This window comes from Phoxinus phoxinus (assembly GCF_949152265.1).
Source record: "Phoxinus phoxinus genome assembly, chromosome: 20".
NCBI lineage: Eukaryota > Metazoa > Chordata > Actinopteri > Cypriniformes > Leuciscidae > Phoxinus > Phoxinus phoxinus.
The window spans coordinates 15,124,335-15,144,358 of NC_136895.1; the positions used below are offsets into that span (position 1 = coordinate 15,124,335).

At 36.3% G+C, this 20,024-nt stretch overlaps 1 protein-coding gene across 3 annotated transcripts; it reads left to right on the forward strand.

Moving 5' to 3' along the window:
* Positions 1–7: 7 nt before the first annotated feature.
* On the forward strand, positions 8–18,751 carry atp8b3 (ATPase phospholipid transporting 8B3). Of its 3 annotated transcripts, none has more exons than XM_079592797.1 (28): positions 8–286; positions 1,325–1,375; positions 1,974–2,065; positions 2,243–2,356; positions 3,576–3,674; positions 5,302–5,363; positions 5,488–5,560; positions 5,802–5,872; positions 6,306–6,397; positions 6,516–6,674; positions 6,987–7,075; positions 7,608–7,801; positions 7,900–8,108; positions 8,187–8,209; positions 8,308–8,464; positions 9,207–9,395; positions 10,750–10,862; positions 10,952–11,116; positions 11,222–11,333; positions 11,415–11,490; positions 13,640–13,754; positions 15,879–16,065; positions 16,151–16,374; positions 16,555–16,638; positions 16,735–16,959; positions 17,057–17,195; positions 17,941–18,071; positions 18,164–18,751. In XM_079592797.1, the coding sequence occupies exons 2-28, from the start codon at positions 1,351–1,353 to the stop codon at positions 18,395–18,397; spliced, it is 3,453 nt and encodes a 1,150-aa protein (XP_079448923.1). In that variant the 5' UTR covers positions 8–286; positions 1,325–1,350; the 3' UTR covers positions 18,398–18,751. The 3 variants fall into 3 exon arrangements, with proteins under 3 accessions (XP_079448923.1, XP_079448925.1, XP_079448924.1); XM_079592798.1 differs by having other exon boundaries at positions 173–278; XM_079592799.1 differs by lacking the exons at positions 17,057–17,195; positions 17,941–18,071; positions 18,164–18,751 and having other exon boundaries at positions 150–286; positions 16,706–16,747.
* The last annotated feature ends 1,273 nt before the right edge of the window (positions 18,752–20,024 follow it).

The window sequence follows — 20,024 nt, forward strand, 5'->3', positions numbered from 1 at the left end:
TTGAGAGGGAGGAGATATGGAGAGGGAGGAGATAGAGCAGGAGAGAAGGAGGTTTGAGAGGAGTTTATTACCAAATACAACACTAGAGATAAACAGAAGAGCGAAAAAGACATGATTCAACAAATGCGATAACATATAGGCCTATGCATGAGACGCATGAGGGGTTTGTTGGCGCGAGGAACACCTGGATCTGTGATTTAGGCTTCCTGGATGAGTCGCTGGGGAGAAGAGCGCGGAAAGTGAACCCTTTGGGATCTGTGATCAAGGAACAAAAAACAGTAAGCAGGTGAGGTGTTTTGTGGGTGATACTCCCCAGTGTTCACAGTTTAGCACTTAGTTTGACTAATCAGACATGAGTGTTACTGTGTCTCTATTTCTGGATGGAATGTATTCCCGTTCCCAAAGACAGGAATGGGAGGTGATGCTAAATTGGACATTTCTCAGTGTTCACATGCTTCTGAATCTGTTCAAATTTCATCATGTGTGCATTTATCATATAATCCAGTTATGCACCATGTATTAAATACTGTATATATGAAGACTTCAAATGCAAAAATCTCTAAGTGCTATCTGAAATTTTCTTCCTAAATGAGCACTTTTATCAAGCTTGTATATTTAAGTTCAGTAATTTCACTTTAATGACAATTAATAGGTACTTTTCATAAAATGCCATTAAAGTGAAATAACCGAACATAAACATACATGATCATTCAAGAAAATTTCAGATGGCAGGTTGTTGCATCTGAAGACTTCATATATATATATATATATATATATATATATATATATATATATATATATATATGTTTATTTAATAACACGTATTTAATTTATCTAGGCTATACCATTTGATTATATAATACATTTGAAATATTTTTTTTAATTTATATTTATAAACCAATAATATATTTTACTAATATTTGTTAGTATATTTTATTTGTAATTACATATTGTAACATTAACAATACATATAAATGTAGGCTATTCCTTTATTTATTTAATATATGAAGTATGCCAGTATATTATATTTATGTTATAACATATGAAACATATATATATATATATATATATATATATATATACTTATTATTAATAAATAAAATGTACTCACACTTTTTTTTAAATACTACTAAATTATATATAACATTTATTTCTGTTATAATATATAACATGCTAGTTGTTTGATGACTCTTACTGTCTATTTGTCCCAGGTAAGCATGGAAACAGTCTAATGAATAACAGATTTTATGCAAGTGCCTGCTAGACTGACCACTGTCAAACTGACCTCTGTTAATATGGTTTTCATCCTTCTTTTCCACAACAGTCTCAATCTCTGTGTATTACTCCATCATGGCCGGTAGCAAGACTGAGAGAGGTTGGTTATTACTGACATTTTATTTATCTTTAAAAGAGCTTATGTAATAATTCAGTACATTCACAAGCCTTTATGTTATGTTATTTAGCTAGTCCATAGTTATTCCATAAAATATAATGGTATAAATATCCTCCACCACATTCAACATTTTATTTTAGGTTTATCTTGCCAAATGTCAAGAGTTAAGACAGACCAACATCTGAGCGTTTCTACACACCTCAGAATATGTTGTGGGAAGACTATTTTTTCCAGCTTGGAAATATAATTAAATTATATTTAATAACTCTGATGGAGGTGAGAAGCATTCCCATGTTTTTTCCCCCTAAAATATCTTTGTATTTATCTTTATGAATGTTACTGTTAGAACTGTAAAAAGTCTACAGTGTCTATAATTCACACATTGCATGCCACAATAATTATAACAGAAATCACAATCAGTAAATCACTTCAGGAAATTATGTATTAAATGCATGCTTTTTATATTACCCACATTTTAGTGTTTAGTAAAAAAAAGTCCAATTAGGGTGATTCCTTTCTAACATTGAATGTTTTGGATGATGTGATGTTCAATCATCTTTTCTTTACTGTAACCCCTCAGGGGTCAGTTGGGAGGTGCGGGCCAACGGCCGTCATTTTCATCAGTCCTGTCGCCGCAAATCTGTCCTCTGTTTCCGCTGGGGGCGTTACGCTGTACGTGAGAAACCTTTATTATTCCTATTGGCTAGGGAGAAGTAGTTATGGAAGCGTTAAACAACATTTGATACCTTTGGGCTGCCTTCAGCTTCATATGTTGATGTTTTCAGCTGGTTTGAAAGCAAGTACGTTTTATTCATTACTTGACATGTTCCTAATGGGTTTTGTTGCCAGGACAATGTGGTGCGGAGCTACAAATACACCCCTCTGACCTTTTTGCCCCTTAACCTGTATGAACAGTTCCAACGAGCGGCGAACCTTTTCTTCCTACTTATTGTGGTTTTGCAGGTTTGTGGAGCTTTTCTGTGATACAAAGATTCATGCAGTTAATTTAAGTTTAAATACCAAGCCCATGAGGAATATTTGACTAGCACATTTTCCCCTATGAATAGTATAGAATGCTATAGTTCAAGGCGGCCGCTCGAGTTGAATTGAAATGATGAATGACGTATGCTCTTTGGCAAATAGAGAGTCGAAAACACCTGCTGTTTGAAAAAGACAAAATTACATAGTCATGGCTGAAAATGGCAATCGACCTTTCTTACAATAAATTGGATAAATGAGAAAGCATAAAAAGATCACTTAATTTGTATAGAGTCAATATTTGAGTTTCAATTCATAAATCTTGGAGTACTTGACAACTTTAATATTGACTATTATATCCTTTATTCTTGACCCTATTTGAGTCAGTATTTGAACTGGTATGATGGATTAGCTTCATACATCACAAAGTATTTTTTATGAAGATTGTTGTAAGCCATGTGATCCTGTGTATATATATAGGCTAAATATACATATATACATATATCAAAAATTGGATTTCATACATTCATTTCTTATTCAAACTAAATCCTGTCATCCAGCTATCTCCTCCCTTCCTTTTTCATCACCAAAAATGTATTTTATATAGAAATAACAATATCTTTTCTGATAGCCAAATGCTTTTTAATCTTCGCTATTGCTTCAATGCAAATTAAGAAGCGCACCGTATTTTGTTGCGTAGTGATGTGCATGTTCTCAGATTTAACCCAAATACTCAACTCGTGAGTCATCATGATATATGTATTTGGCATATATTAATTTCAAACCCTGTGTGTGTATATATGTATATATATATACATTATTGTGTTTCTTTGTTTTAAAATGTAATATAAAATTCAAGGCTAATGATTTGGGTGTTTCAAACGACTTTAAGTCTATATTTGATTGTGTGTGTGTGTGTGTGTGTGTGTATATATATATATATATATATATATATATAAACAAATTATATATATATATATATATAAACAAATTATATATATATATATATATAAACAAATTATATATTTTTATACCCCACACACACACACACACACACACACACACACACACACACACACACACACACACACACACACACACACACACACAATAACAATCCATTGTATACAATTACATATAAATACATAATTTTCAACAAGTTTCCTAATTTAAGTGAACATTTAAGCTTTGGTTTCATTTACAGTGTGTTCCTATAATTGCAACCATCCCTTGGTACAGCACAATGCTTCCTTTGCTGTTAGTTTTGCTTGTGCGTGGATTTAAAGATCTGGCTACCGACGTGGTGAGTCTATCATTCTTGTCATTCTTTCAACCGATACTTTTAAACTACTTGGTGTTTCTGCAACTATGGGCACTTTTGACTATCCCAATTTAAAAAAAATCAACCTCTATGAATTTCAATTTGAATCATCACAGTCTGTAATACATATAAAAATTTACACAAAATTGAATGTAGTCATTAAGAATTTAATCCGGAACATGTTTATTTTTTATGTTTTTCAGGTCATCTTCTTAAAAAGTGTCCTTACCGCAACGTTAAAATAACGTTCATTTTATACATTTTTCTTTATTAACTTCTATAAAAATTTTATATATTTAAATAGCTTTTTAAAATTTGATGCAGTTTTGTAAATACTGATATAAAAAAAGAATATACAAAATAGAGAATTTCATGTTTTTTTTCTATGCCATGTCAAATTTTTACAGTAACCTTAGATGTCAATTGTTTCCATACACACAAAATATAACACTTAACTTTTTATGACAGATGTTGCTATTTCAATGTGTAAATCATCTCAACTTAAGTGCAAAAATATTTTTTTGCAAATGAAAATGTGAAAAAAAAAGAAAATAGAGTAGTGTTGCGGTAATGACATGTTGTGTCGGTAAGGACACAATGTTAAAGTCTCATCTAGGGTTAAACAATGGCATGTTTATATATATACTAATATATAATATATACTTCAGTACTAATAATATACTGAATATTTGTAATTGAATATACAGTAAACCTTTAATTTGTCTCTACCGCAACACAAGGTGTTTACCGCAACACCTAAATTTGCTGCGGTAAAGACATGTTGCGGTAATGACATTTTTGCTAATATTTTAGCTAATTGCCAGCTAGCAAGGCCTACTACATTAGTTTTGACTCTTAGCATCTTAATATACATGAATTCAACAGTAATATACATTTATTTTTAAAATGTAGTTCAAAATACACAATTATTAAGCTGAATGGTAAGGACGCACAATAAATACTAGAGCAGAAAAGATGATGTTTACATTATATTCTTGGTATCTTGTGAGTGAGGTAGTGTGGTGGCCCAGTCTGTCAGCAATGTGCTCAAGTGATAATTTCTGTTTCCATAGAAACTAGACTTGTTTGTGTTTGATAAAATTTCATAATAAAAGCTTTTTTTCATAGTTGCGGTAAGGACTCAAAAGTGTGGGACAGGCACATTTAGTTAAAAAAATCATAAACATTATCAGTAAATAATACAAAGAATTTTAAGATGCTGTAAATTAATCTGCATATTAAACAATTACATTTGAAATAATGTCAAATTGTAATTAAATTAGCTTATTTTATGTATCTCAACATTGAGACCACAGGTGTGGTAGATTAACAAAAATTGTGTTTTGAGCTATAAATGCTTTATAATATTATATTAAATCACATTAATCAGTAATTATATTTTTTGTCAAGGTGTGTATTGGTACTGTGCATATATTTATAAAGCATCATATGACAAATTTTAACATAAATCAAAAATTTCACTGCTGGGACATAAAAGTGCCCGCAGTTGCAGAAGAAGTTTGAAGACCAATAGTATCTCAGTTTTCAGCCATTTCCCCATTACTCCCTCATCTATGCATAATGCTCCCTCTGCTCCTATGCCTCTCAGGGCCGACGACGCAGTGATGCGCAAATTAACCATCGCCCGTGTGACATTCTCACTCCTGAGGGGTAAGTAGAGATAGTTGAGACCAAAGCTCCTCAGAAGCAAAACAAACACATCATCATCCGAGTTTAGATTTACAGAGAACCTTTCACTTCAAAAGTCTTCCTCTCTTGAATATCTCCTTTCCAGCTTCGAAACTGTTAAGTGGAAAGATGTCCGTGTTGGTGACATTCTCCGGATTCATAAGGACAAGGTCATACCTGTGAGTGTGTGCATCTGTGTTTCTAACCCAGCTACAGCAGCCCAAAAAAGTATCTGGACACTTAAATATTGTCATGTTTAAATTTTTTATTTCTTTGCACTACACACAAATACCAACCCATTTTTTGTCTCAATTTGATTTGTAGTGGATAGATCAAGTCATTTCCTATCTTCAGGTTGACTACAGACATGTTTAGCTATACGTTTGACGCCCATAAAGTTTCTCCTGTTGTGTATTTCAGGCAGATCTGCTACTCTTGTGCAGCACTGAGCCACACAGCCTTTGCTATGTAGAAACGGCAGACATCGATGGGTAAGAAGCGCATCTCACCCTGGACAGACGCCAGAACTTCTCACAGCAGCTAACTGCTATGATGCTATCAGAATGATATCACACACAAACAAGATCAACAAATGGTCACTGTGATATTCAAAGCAGTTCTATAAACTTGTTTTTTTTATTAACTTGATTATTATGGTGAAATAAACCCTCAAATATACCATGTAATAAATATACAAGTTGTGAAAAATTAGCGCAAATGCTAACTAGCATTTTTTTCATGGTATTATTCTGCTGTTTGGGCTAAACTACTCAGAATGACATCACACACAAAAATGATAAATAAATGGTCACTGTGATATTCAAAACAGTTAAATAAACTTGTTTTTTTATTTATTATGGTGATTGCAAATTAGCTCTAATGCTAATGTAGCATGTTTTCACTGTATTATTCGGCTGTTTGCAGAGAAACCAACTTGAAGTTTCGCCAGGCTCTGAATGTAACTCATGCTGAGCTGAATGGAGATTCAGCTAAGCAAAACCTGGGGTCTTTTGATGGTTTGTATGGACTCTTTGGGCAAACATTGGAGCCATTCATTCGTAGTGACCAAAAGATAAGCTTTCTATTCAGTTCTTTTACCTTTGGAGCTTTCGCTCTCCCTCTTTTATACCTCAGGTATTGTGTGGTGTGAGGAACCAAATGGTAATCTGCATTCTTTCAAAGGTGAGTTGCATTGGAAAGGAGAGCGCCACCTTCTGGACACAGACCACCTGCTCCTCCGAGGAACTGTACTGCGAAACACAGACACAGCCTATGGACTGGCTATATACACAGGTAAGTTGAATCTGTGCTACTAATGCTGGCAGCTGGTTGAAATGGACATGGAAAAAAATGAGAAGGGAGGAAACATTTGGTAATATGTCAACACTGTCGCATTCTCTCGCCAATATTTTCCATTGCCCTGAGAAACTTGCAAAAATGCAAAGTTTTTGAAGGAGAGCAAAGTTTTGTGAGAGAATGCAAAAGCATTGGAATATATGTTTTGCTCCCATCTAATTTTTTTCCCATCACCATGTCCCTTGAGGGGTTCTGTAGAAATGGCCTGAGACAAGTGAAAAATTAAATGGATTTCTTTGACCTCAACAGGCTCGGATAGTAAAATTCTGCAAAACTGTGGCCGTCTGAAACTGAAGAAAACGCGGGTGGAAATATTACTAAACAAAACTGTGTTGGTGGTAAGAGAGAGGAAGAAACTTCATACGTAACTCTTAGTTGATATAGATACTATATCAACTATTATCTAACATAAAATTGACCTAGATGTAGCTTGCTTGACCTTCTAGAATATACAGAACAATGTAAATATCATATAGGCCTATCATATGTGTACATAATCAGTTATTTGATTAATTGTAGTAAGAAATACTTAACCTAATTTACCAAAAATATAAGTGGGAAGACAATTAAATATTCTCTATTCCATTTTCTAATTTAGATTAGCAATGTTATTATCAATTTTGGACTGTTTATAAGTACAGTATAAATATTATTTAATGGTTATTTAAATAATTTTTTTAAATATAAATTATTTAATGGTCATTTAAGAAATACATTTAGGGGTTACACACATCTCAAATGTTGATAACAAGAATGCAAATTTGTATTTCATGTATGTTTTTAGTATATTGACCACCTGAGGTTGACAAACTATTATTATTTAGATATTATAAATGTGGATCTGTTCCCTGTCTATATGTCATGTTTCAGATTCTGCTCTTCATGGTGACGACGACTCTCCTCCTCGCTGTGGGCGCGGGGTTATTCGAGTACAGGGTTTCCCATCAGTACGACGTTGTGTCTGTCTTGCAGCGCGACTCCTCGCCTGGCTACCTGGGCTTCCTCTCCTTCTGGGGCTACATCATTTTGCTCAGTCCTTCTATGCCCATGTCTCTCTATATAACGTAACAGTGTTTCTCCATATTCCCATGATGCCTTCCTTTGAGATTTAGATCCTTTTATCTCTGAATATTTTGCTCACTGATTCGTTGTCCCACACCAGGTTTGAAGTGATCCACATGGTGCACTGTTTCCTGATTGGCCGGGATCTTGAGATGTACTGGGAGGACAATGACAGCCCCGCTCAGGCCCGCACAACCACCCTGAATGAGGAATTGGGTCAGGTGGGCCACCTGCTCAGCGACAAAACCGGCACTCTCACGCAAAACCGTCTGCTCTTTCGTCAGTGCTTCATCGCCGGACACATTTACGGTCCGTTAATTTCTTTGACATTCTTTTCAGCCTTCTGTATTTTAAAATGTAAATAATGACATCTGTCTGTTTGTTCAGGGGACATGGCAGGGGAATTCAAGGTAGGATTTAAGAGATTAATTTGCTCCTGTTTAAATCTACTGACCCAGACTAAAAGATCACACTTTTATTTCTAAAGCTATTTTATTTGTATATCTAGCCACCAGACTTAAGCTGGAACCGGTTTTCCTGTGGTGGAACGAAGTTTTCCGACCAGCGATTGGTGGACAAGCTGCGTGAACGGAGCAGCCCTGAGTGCCAAGAGTTCTTCACCGCTCTGGCCCTTTGTCACACTGTCATGAGCGAGTGGAGGGATGGTTGGTAGAAATGCCATTTATTCTGCCATTATCACAATTTATCACAACATTGTATTTGCTATAGGTAAGGAAGATGAAAGGATTAAAATATAGCTGCAAGATATAATTACAGGGGCAATACAATAGACTTTATTAGAATATACGACTATTGGCCACCAGGGGGCCCCAAAGTTAACATCGATCAACAGGACATTACTCCCCGTGCAGAAGAATCACGTTCACGTGTTTGGTCTAAAGAATTAGTTGTTGACCATGCAGATTATCAGCAAAAACATAGATTACTGTTTGAACGTTTGGGGTCGGTGCCATTTTTAAAATGTTTTTTTAAAGGAAATCTCTTATGAAAAAATGCCTTTTTTTCAGGATTCTTTGACGAATAGAGAGTTCAAAAGAACAGCATGTACGTCCTTATTCAACAATGTCCTTGTTGAACAAAAGTATTAATTTCTTAAAATACAAATCTTACTGACCCCAAACTTTTGAACAGTAGTGTAACTTTTAAGCTGTTGTGGCGCTAGAAGGTTTGAGAGGATTTACGAACTTCAAAACTGCTCATACTGAAGTTCAGACCTTCCTTTTATACCTTAAACCAGTCAGAATTAGAATAAGATAAAATGAACAAATACAATAGGTGCTTACACTTTTTTGATGCTTTAACCCTAATGAACAGATGCCAGATGGAATATTGCACTGAAACAATCATACAACAGAAAGACATGTAAATTGTGTTTTATGAATACAGGTTTACCTCATTACCAGGCTGCCTCTCCAGATGAGGAAGCTCTGGTCTGTGCAGCGCGGGAGCTCGGTTGGGTGTTTCTGTCTCGCACGCGTGAGACTCTCACCATCAGCGAGATGGGCCTCACGCGAAACTATCAGCTCCTGGCCATCCTGGACTTCACCAGCAAGAGGAGACGCATGTCAGTGCTGGGTGAGTTTCAACCACTGCTCTTAAAGGGACAGTTCACCCAAAAAATAAAAGTCTGTCATTAATTACTCACCCTCATGTTGTTCAAACCTGTAAGACTATTTTTCATCTTCGGAACACAAATGAAGATATTTTTGATGGAATTTGAGAGCTTTCTGTCCCTCCATTGACAACTACGCAACTGACACTTTGACGCTTCAAAAAGTTCATAAAGAGATCGTAAAACGAATCCACATGAATTGAGCGGTTTTGAGGAATTGAGGAGACTCGATCACTTTATATGACGAACCTTTAAAGGGATGGTTCACCAATAAATTAAAATTCTGTCATTTACTCATCTTCACGTCATTTCAAACTTTCTTGTGAAAAAAAAAAAAATATTCTGAAGAACTCAATGGGGTCCGAAACAACATTGATTGGAATCTGTTGTCTTTCGTTGTATCTGCAAACATTTTTAAAACTTCCATTTGCATTTTGTCAAATTTCAAAATGATGAAGTTATAACCCAAAGTATACTTCAGTTATGACGTGAACTCTTAAGGTCCTTGCACACCAAGTCTGAAATTTGCGTGCGAAATTTGCACACATTAAAAAATAAATACGACCTCATGTTTTGTCAATCATGTTTACACACTGCCTCCGAAACTTCCATCATAAAAAAATTCGGATCGGGTTCGATTTTCGGAGTTTTTCGCATCCGTAGCGAGCATTTTGAATGGTGTTCTGACAATTCAGAGCCACCGAATGACGAATACGAAAAAACACATACAAAAATCTTTCAAAGTATACTCCATTTGATGCGTCTGCTGAACACATGCGGACTAGAAAGATTAATTCGTGTCCAGTGTCTGAGCTATTTCTCTCCAGAGGGTATTAGCGATAAAAATGTTTTTGTACTAGTTTAAGCTGGAGTTGTATGTTTTTCTTTACACCCTCACTCTAGTGCTCCTTAATGCAAGGGTATATTGTTTCTGTCGCAACCAAACTTCATGAGAACACATAACTATTTTACGAGTGGGCAATTTCGTATGAACTTGTACGATGTGATTCATACTAGAATGAAGATCCACTCCTAAACCTAACCATCTGTGGTGTGATTGCAGATCATACGAAAAACATACCAATGAGATTGTACGAATTTGCCGCCAATTTGCAAAAACGTAAAAAGGTTACGAATTTCCATGAGAGTGTGTGGACAAACTAAATTACGGCACATATGCGAGCTGAGCGTACAGTACGTGTGGATGGCGATCCGCGCTGATGACGAAATTTACATGATGCACACTGTGCACATACCCTAGCGTACGCATCAAAATCAAAGTATACTTTGGGCTAAACTGTATGGGTGTGTGTGTAGTGCGGGACCCTGGAGGGCAGTTGAAGCTGTACTGTAAAGGTGCAGATATGGTCGTTCTGGAGAGGCTTCAGGGGAACTGGCTACTTCAGGAGAGTACCGAGAGAGCTCTAGAGGTGAGGTGACTTTAAGAGGAAACATGGTTGAGTAGGAGCTGATGTGCGACGCAGTTGTTCATGTGTTTGGATGTGTGTGCGGTTGTCAGCTGTTTGCTCAGGGCTGTCTGAGGACTCTGTGTGTGGCGGTGCGCTCTGTTCCCGAAACCCTGTGGACGGAGTGGAGCCGCGCCCTCAGTCAGGCGGGCACAGCGACGGGTAACCAGGACACTGCGCTCGAAGACATATATGAACAAATGGAAAAAGACTTAACGGTACTCAAAGGGATTTATTATGAAACAAATCAGTCTCTGGAGTCAACTTAAGGCAAATGATCAAATGTTTTAGCATTGTGTTGTAACACAATCGTGTTTGTGTAGCTGCTGGGTGTGACGGCTATTGAGGATCGTCTCCAGGAAGGTGTTCCCGAGACCATCGCCAGCCTGCGGAGGGCGGGGGTGAAGGTGTGGGTGCTGACGGGAGACAAAACAGGTGCTGTGTTTTAGCATATAAGTTGGTTTGAAGAAGCGAAATGAAAATAAGTTGATGTTGTCCGCTACTTCTTTTCAACAGAAACGGCTGTGAATGTGGGATATGCGTGCAAACTGATGGATCCAGACACAATCCTGATTGAAGGGGAGGAGCTTAGGTCAGAAACATTTCTATTATGCTAATCTGAGCTTTTGTCCTATTCAGCTGTGGCTGTGACAAGAATGCTGCATCACAATTTGCAAACTGGCCAAACTAAATGGTAAACTAAATTTGTATTAGTTTGGCCCACATCATAATTAAATGGTATGTTAATTTTTTATATATATACGTGTATAATAATATTAATTAATACAATATAATTGTATTAATAATAAATTATTGTATTAATAAAATTAATAATGAAATGTATTATACTTTTTAAATAACTAGTAAGAATAATAACAATAATTAAAAATCAACAATAAAATATTTATTAACAAATAACAATTATTAACAATAAATAATTACAAATTAAAATTTAATAACATTAAATTAAAATTAAATATTAAACAACAAAAACAACAACTATTGTTATTATTTCCTCCAAAATTGCAATGTAAAATTGTACTATTTAAATAATTAGTAAGAAAAAGAACTGATAATAATTTTAAAAAGAACAATAAAATATTTATTTTACAAATAAAATATTATAACAATAAATAAAATATTAAACATCAAAAATAACAACTATTGTTATGGTTTCCTCCAAAATTGCAACAGCTTTTATATATATATATATATATATATATATATATATATATATATATATATATATATATATATATATGTATATTAACGATAATATGAATAATTCAAAATTAGCAATAAAGTATTTGTTAACAGATAAAAATTATTATTAACAATACAGTTTTTACAATTAAAATTAAATAACATTAAATATTAAACAACAAAATAACTATTGTTATTATTCTTTCACTGTTATTGTTAGCAATAGCTTTTTAAATGCTTGACTCTAAAAGTTGAATTTAAAAGGTAATACATTTAGCAAGAAGCTAAAACTTGCATGTAAACAGTACGTGAGAAGGGGGTCTGAGATAATGATACAATTTTATGACCCATAATATCTGTAGATTTCATCCGGACCTACAACATTCACCATGTTTTCATTGTTATAGCCGCGTTTCCACCGAAATTACCCGGAACAATTTGTCCCAGGAACTTTTTTCCCAGGAACTTTTTTTGCCCCAGACCAGTTGCTTTCTGCGTTTACACCGCGGTCTAAAGTACCGGGAAGATTATAAACTGCGCGCGTCTGCTCCTCCCAGTCTGCGACGCACAGTAATCAGTTTTGAGCGCCACATTTATAATAAGTATGGAGGAGATTAAAATTGTGCTGCAGTTGTGTTTGTGATGTATTGCGGACATGAATGAGAGATGGCTGGGACGAACGCGCAGAAAATTTCCTGTTACACAAATACGTAACCTCGTCGTCGGTCCAGCTGTGTTTAAAAAAAATAATTAAATTCCATATTTGCAGACGGACAACTCTCACGCATGAAGCCACGAACCGCAATAGATTTTTAAAAATGCCGGTTAAAATAGAATGCTGCGTGGAGTCATCCAGTCAAAATGCGGCGTGAACACAACCAATCAGCATGTTCAGCACACAAGTCCCACCCCCGAAAGTTCCTGAACTTTGAAAAAGTACTACCTCGCCAGCAGGGACTTTCTGAGGGGGAAATATTTACCCGGAACTTCATTTAGACCCTGGTTCCTGCGGTGTAAACACACCGAGTACCACCCCAAAGTTCCTAGTTCCTGGGGAAAGTTCCCGCGGTGGAAACGCGGCTTATGTGACCAACCAGCGTCGTTTGTCTCATGTCACTGCCTTTCACTAACCCTGTTTGATAGTACATTGTCCTCTGGATGTGCACTTGAGAATATTGGTGGAAGTAGAAAGTCATCCTGGTACTTTTCGCCACTTGTTTAATGAATACTACAGCCTCAAAGTGTGTGTGCTACCTGTCACCAGTTAAGCATATAGAAGTATGCAAGCTGATTCACAACCAGTTGGCACACAACAACACACTAGATAGCCACACACACAGTGACATTTCTTTGGATGCCAATATAACTGTCTGTTAAGCATTGAATATGTTCTGATTGGCTGTGATATTGTGAGGACAAGACAGATTACTTGACTCTGGAAATTTGTTGCATCACACCTGGTTAGAACATGCACAGTGTTACAAAGATACACATACACGCGTAATATAACACAACATGACTGTTGTCAATATCTCCAGGCAGCTTCTAGAGTCTCCTTCTCCAGATGTCCGTCTCATGTCTAAAGAGAAAGAGGTTTGGACCACGAGAGCAGAGAAGAGCAAAGCTGCGCTAGTCATCTCGGGTCCTGAACTGGTGAGCATTTAAAGCCAAAGGTTTAGTTTTTTTAAATAAATAAAAAATATCACGACTGTTTAAAGGTTTAGGGTCAGTGAGATAAAAATTAACACTTAAGAGAGTAATTAATACTTTTGTTCAGCAGGGATGCGTTCAATTATGGAAGCTTGTTTCCACCACTGAATAAAAAATAAAAAAGGTAATTGTGACTTTAAATCACGAAATTCCAACTTTGGCTCACAATCGTGACTTTATATAATGCAATTCTGAATTTGTCTTGCAACCGCAATTTTATATCATACAGTTCTGTCTCGCATTTGACCCTTCGCAGGGAGCTTGATTGACAGGTGATCTGACCAATCATACTTCGCCATCCGCCATTTTGTCAAACAAAGCAGTTAGGAGAGTTAGTAGATTAACGCTGGAGGATTTGAACTTGAAAAACTGAGTGCACTGACGCCTTTCCGCGGTTAAAACAACATTCCTTCTTATGTTCATTCATGTTTATTTGATGCTATAAATGAACTAGAAGGAAGAGATGATCGGTTCACGAGCAGCTTTAACTGATGCTCTACAGCGATCTGACAGACACATTAAAGAGCCACAAAACGGTATTTATTGTTTCAATTTATTTAAAAAAATTACCAAATTTGAAAGTTGAGACTTTGTTTAATACGTTTAATATCAAAAGTAACCGAATAGTAACCTGATCTGTCCTGTACTGTCAGCGCGTTGTCAGTCTCTGCTCCGCGATGTATTTTTCACTGCGTGAGAACATGGTGTGGCGTGAGAGCGGCGTAGCTTGTCGAGCATAGCGACAGTAACTAAGGGGGGCAGGTCTTTGCGAACTGTCAATTGCTACTTTACATCACGGAATACTGACTTTTACGTCTCGCAATTCTGATTTTATGTCTAGCAATCACGACTTTATATCACGCAATTCTGATTTTGTCTCGCAATCGCGACTTTATATCACGCAATTCTGATTTTGTCTCGCTATCATAACTTTATATCACGCCAGTCTGATTTTATGTCTAGCAATCACAACTTTATATCACGCAATTTTGATTTTGTCTCGCAATCGCGACTTTATATCACGCAATTCTGATTTTGTCTCGCTATCGTAACTTTATATCACGCCAGTCTGATTTTATGTCTAGCAATCACAACTTTATATCACGCAATTCTGATTTTGTCTCGCTATCGTAACTTTATATCACGCCAGTCTGATTTTATGTCTCGCAATCGCGACTTTATATCACGCAATTCTGATTTTGTCTCGCTATCGTAACTTTATATCACGCCAGTCTGATTTTATGTCTCGCAATCGCGACTTTATATCACGCAATTCTGATTTTGTCTCGCTATCGTAACTTTATATCACGCCAGTCTGATTTTATGTCTAGCAATCACAACTTTATATCACGCAATTCTGATTTTGTCTCGCAATCGCGACTTTATATCACGCAATTCTGATTTTGTCTTGCTATCGTAACTTTATATCACGCCAGTCTGATTTTATGTCTCGCAATCGCGACTTTATATCATGCAATTTTGACTTTGTCTTGAAATTTCGACCAAATATCACGCAATTCTGACTTTATAACTCGCAATTCCGACTTTATATCATGCATTTCTGACTTTGTCTCGCATTTGCAAATTTATATCACGCAATTCAGAAAAACAAAGTCAGAATTTTAAGATGTAAACTCGCAATGGCGGGGAAAAAAAGAATTATTATTTCACAATTCTGACTTTTTTTCCCGAGTTTACATCTTAAAATTCTGAGTGGCAATTAAAAATAAAAAGTCGCAATTACCTTTTTTTACATTTTTTACTTTGTGGTGAAAACAAGCTTTCATATTAAATTAATCAAAAGTGTCACAAAAAAAAGACCAGATAGAAGACTTGAGTAGATTTCTATTCATCAAAGAATCCAAATAAGAAATCTTTCTTGAGCAGCAATCAGCATATTAGAATGATTTCTGAAGGATCATGTGACACTGAAGACTGGAGTAAAATTCAGCTTTGCCATCACAGAAATAAATTACATTTTAAAATATATTACCATAGAAAACAGTTATTTTAAATTGTAATAATATCTCACAATGTGTCTTACTATCTACTTTCTGTACATTACAGGCAGAATTGACCAAAACGCCAGAATGGGGGGCGAAGTTTGTTGCTCTCTCTGATCAGTGCCAATCTGTGCTCTGCTGCCGCGTGACACCGGCACAAAAGGCCGAAGTGGTCGAGATGGTCAGGACACATTCGACTTCGATTACCATGGCAATAGGAGATGGTGCCAACGACGTGAACATGATCAAGAGTAACTATTTTAATGCATCATTATTTGTTATTTGGCTAAATCAAATTTGCACATTGCTAATAAATAAAATGATCAAATTCACCAGCGGCACATATTGGCGTGGGTCTTTGCGGCGTGGAGGGAAGTCAGGCGGTGCAGAATGCAGATTTCGCTCTGGCGCAGTTCAGCTTCCTCCGCAGGCTGTTGCTGGTGCACGGGCACTGGTCCTACTATCGCGTCTGCATCCTTCTGCGCTATTTCCTCTACAAAACCACTGCTTTTGCTCTGGTGCACATCTGGTACAGTTTCTACAATGGCTTCAGCGCTCAGGTATAGAGCAACTAGGTCACTTAATCCACTTTACACCCACCAACCCAAACCACACTGTGAAAATATCTGCTATTACAGTCAAACTGAGATCTGTTTGAGATTAAATCAACATGCAACATTCTCTGATAATAAATGACATCAGCAGCTTTTTTTGGGTGCATTTTCTGCTTTCTTTTCCAGCCCATGTACGAGAGCTGGTTTATAAGCCTCTACTCAACAATGTACACGTCTCTGCCTATACAGTGCACAGGTTTTTTTGAACAGGTAAGCCAGATACAGAGCATTTTTACCAATCACAACAAATCCAAAAGCTGATTGGTTCATCTGTCAGTCTATCCGTTTACATTGACTCTGGGATAGGACGTGAGTGCCAAGAGCTGTCTGCGCTGGCCGGAGATCTACTCCGTTGGACAGAAGAAGCAGCTTTTCAATCCTTTTGTTCTGGCCGTCACGCTCCTCTACTCCCTCTACACCTCCATCATCATTTTCTTCATACCTATGGGAATATTGCAGTACTCTGCTCTCGATTTTCAGACCTTAGCCGTTACGGTGGAAACGTCGGTAGTGCTCACCACCACTGTCGAGGTGAATAGACGGCATAAATAAAGGCTGCAATATTTACGTTACAAACAATTGTGTCAGTGATAACCGTATTATCTTGTTCGTGTCTTGTCGGTTTTAGGTTATTCTACATACAAAATTCTGGACCAAGTGGAACATCGCAGCAGTCGTCTTTAGTTTAGTGGTGTTCTTTCTGTCCACACTGGCTCTCCATAGCGCTCGCCTCTTCACTGCCTCACCTAAAGACTACTTTTTCCTGGGTATTCATGTCTGCAGATTAATAATTATTCCTATAAATTGCATATCTCTAGATAAAGAGACAAAATACATTTAATCATGCAGTAAACTTTCTATATATCACCTCATCAGGCTTTCTGTTTTTAAAAAAAAAGGTCATTACGAAGAGCAATTTTAGCTATCTTTAATTATCGTTTTTTTTTTTTTTTTTTTTTTTACCTTAGAATAACAAAAAAATATATTTAGTTGTTGCCATGACTTATCCAGTAATCGCAAATGACTGCAAAAGGTTTTGTAAAAATAATATAGATTTTCAAAATAACCTTAACTGAATGAACATTGGACAAATTAAATAAATATTTAAAAAATATTAGACAAATGGATATAAATATGAATAATGATTATTAACCTTATTTATTATATACAGTATATACGTGTATGTATGTATGTACGTATGTGTGTATGTATATATATATATATATATATATATATATACACACTATACACTTTATTTTACACACAGTTTTAACTAATTAAAACTTTTCTATATTAACCTTATTTATAATATAAATATATATATTTTTGTACATGGGAATCACAATTTTGAACCCTTCCTCATGGTTTCAAAATCTGGAATCCTGCAAAAATGTATTCATGTAGGCCACCAGAGGGCAAATGTAAAAATGTCAGAAGTCTTAACAGTGAATTTCAGCCAGAAATCCTTTAATGTCGAACTCCTTATTGAATATGTGAATCTTGAATTTTCAGGAGCATCACCAAATGCTTTCAGTACCCCTGAGGTTTGGCTGACCATATTTGTGACCACCTGTATTGCTGTCCTCCCCTCAATAACCATACGAGCCTTAGGTGTTGTGTTAACAAACCCCAACAAGCATAAGGTAGATCCTTACTTTTTCTAATTAACATAACATATATTACATGTTGTGTTATTGATTATGCTCACCTTACTTTCCTTTTTTTTCACATGTAGATACACAGTTCAAAGAATGAGTCTGTTGAGCTGCAAAGGTTTCAGAGAGGTACCTTTCAGCGTCGTTCATCCTATGCGGTGTCCCAAGGGAAAGGCTTTGGTAAGTTAATCACCACAGGAGTCGGGCTTCATTCTGCAGCGCCCCCAAAGGACGGGAGAGTTACAGCAGATGGTCTGAAGAAAGAATCTTCACAGGGTTCACATAGAGAAATGAATGGTGATGTTTCATGCTAGCATCTTCTGTGTGTTTTGTCATGCACTAAAAATGTGACAGAAATGTCAGTAGCAAATATTGTAACCGAAGGTCAGTGGTCCACAAACCCAGGATTTTTGGCGCATTTCCAAAATGGAGGCCTATCATACACCTAATCCAATTGATAGCGATATATTACATCTTTTGTACGGTTTGGGTTGGGGTTGTACGTTTTAAAATGCAAAAACTTTTTTTTTTTTTTCTTAATACTGTAAGCATAAATAGGGACAACAGTTGATTGGATAAATCCCATGATCTTTAGTTTTGTAATATTTGGTCTTTTAAATGTATTTTTGCAACAAAATAAATGCTTTACAAATAAATATATTTAACTGAAAATGTATTCTTTTTGTTTATTGCTGCAAACAAATCCAGGCTAGATAAATAAACAGACAATAGCGTGAATGTGTTCAACAATGGTTTTATTTTATTTCAAAACACGCAATTTACCCATATTACCTTTTTTAGTTTTTTTTCCTGTAACAGTTATTACTCCAATTTGTCTCCTGTCCATTTGCACTAAATGAAAAGTGCTCCACAGGCTCTCTGGCTCCCCCTGTAGGACAGGAGGAGGAATGAGGCTCTCCATGATGACATGCCCTTTAACCTTTAACAGCTGCCTGAGAACAAGTTTGTGTGTGCATGTGAAGCTTCAACAGGATATTAAAACCGGGAAGTCTTCTACAGAAGATTTTGAACAGGGACAGGTATTTTGTCCTTCAATATCTTAGTTTCTAGGTGTTTACATTGAACTAGAATGCTAAAATTCATGAATCCTTGCACCTGTCATAAATTATTGTCAGCCAGGGCAGCGCGACAGCTTCAGAAACACACACTGATTGTTTTTTTGGATTGTCTTTACCCTTTGATCAGTCTTTGGCTTGGGTAGATGTGCTCTAAGGAGTGTTTGTGTGCATGTAATTGTTTTTATTTAGAGCTATTTATTTTGCCCACACTCTTCCCTGCATAGTGTTTCAGTATAATAATCTGGCGTATTTGCTACACTGCTAAATTCCTTTCTTTAAAAATAAAGAATTTAAACCATGCAGCTCAAGGTGGTTTGCTGTCTTAGCTAGGTTAGGTTATCTAATCAGCGATTTGGTCTCCCAGCCTGCCAAGCACAAAAACACATATGAAATAAATAAAAAAACGATTGAATAATCCTAGCAAGCCAGTTCAGACTAGTTTAAGATGGTTTTAGCAGGTACATTAGACTAGTCCATAATTGGTGCAGGTGACATCCTAGTGACTGAAGTGGAAAAGAGCCTGAACCAGCAACATTGATTAAGATTGAGGTAAAGGCTTTTTCTTTTTGTTGTATTTTTGCATAGTTGTCTGTGCAAAGACTACCAGCCTCAGCAGCACTTGATTGACCGATTTGTGGTTAGAGAGCATTGTTAGCGCAAATGTTAGCACTTGCTAGCTCTTTTCAATTGGTCCAGCAGTGTGGGAGTAGGTTAGTTAGGTGAGAGAACAATGTAGCTAGATGCTAAAGTGAACGTTGGTGTTAGCATCATGCTTAGCATGGAACTTCTACTTATTGTCCATTTTTGGTGGCTAAAATTTCTTGTTGAAGTTAAATCTACCTCTTGAAACACCAGAATGTTT

Coding starts and splice junctions, on each gene's coding strand:
- atp8b3 (XM_079592797.1), top strand. CDS start 1,351: ATGGCCGGTAGCAAGACTGAGAGAG. Junction 3,675..5,301: donor AAGATCTGGCTACCGACGTG/GTGAGTCTATCA, acceptor TATGCCTCTCAG/GGCCGACGACGCAGTGATGC. Junction 5,561..5,801: donor ATAAGGACAAGGTCATACCT/GTGAGTGTGTGC, acceptor TGTGTATTTCAG/GCAGATCTGCTACTCTTGTG.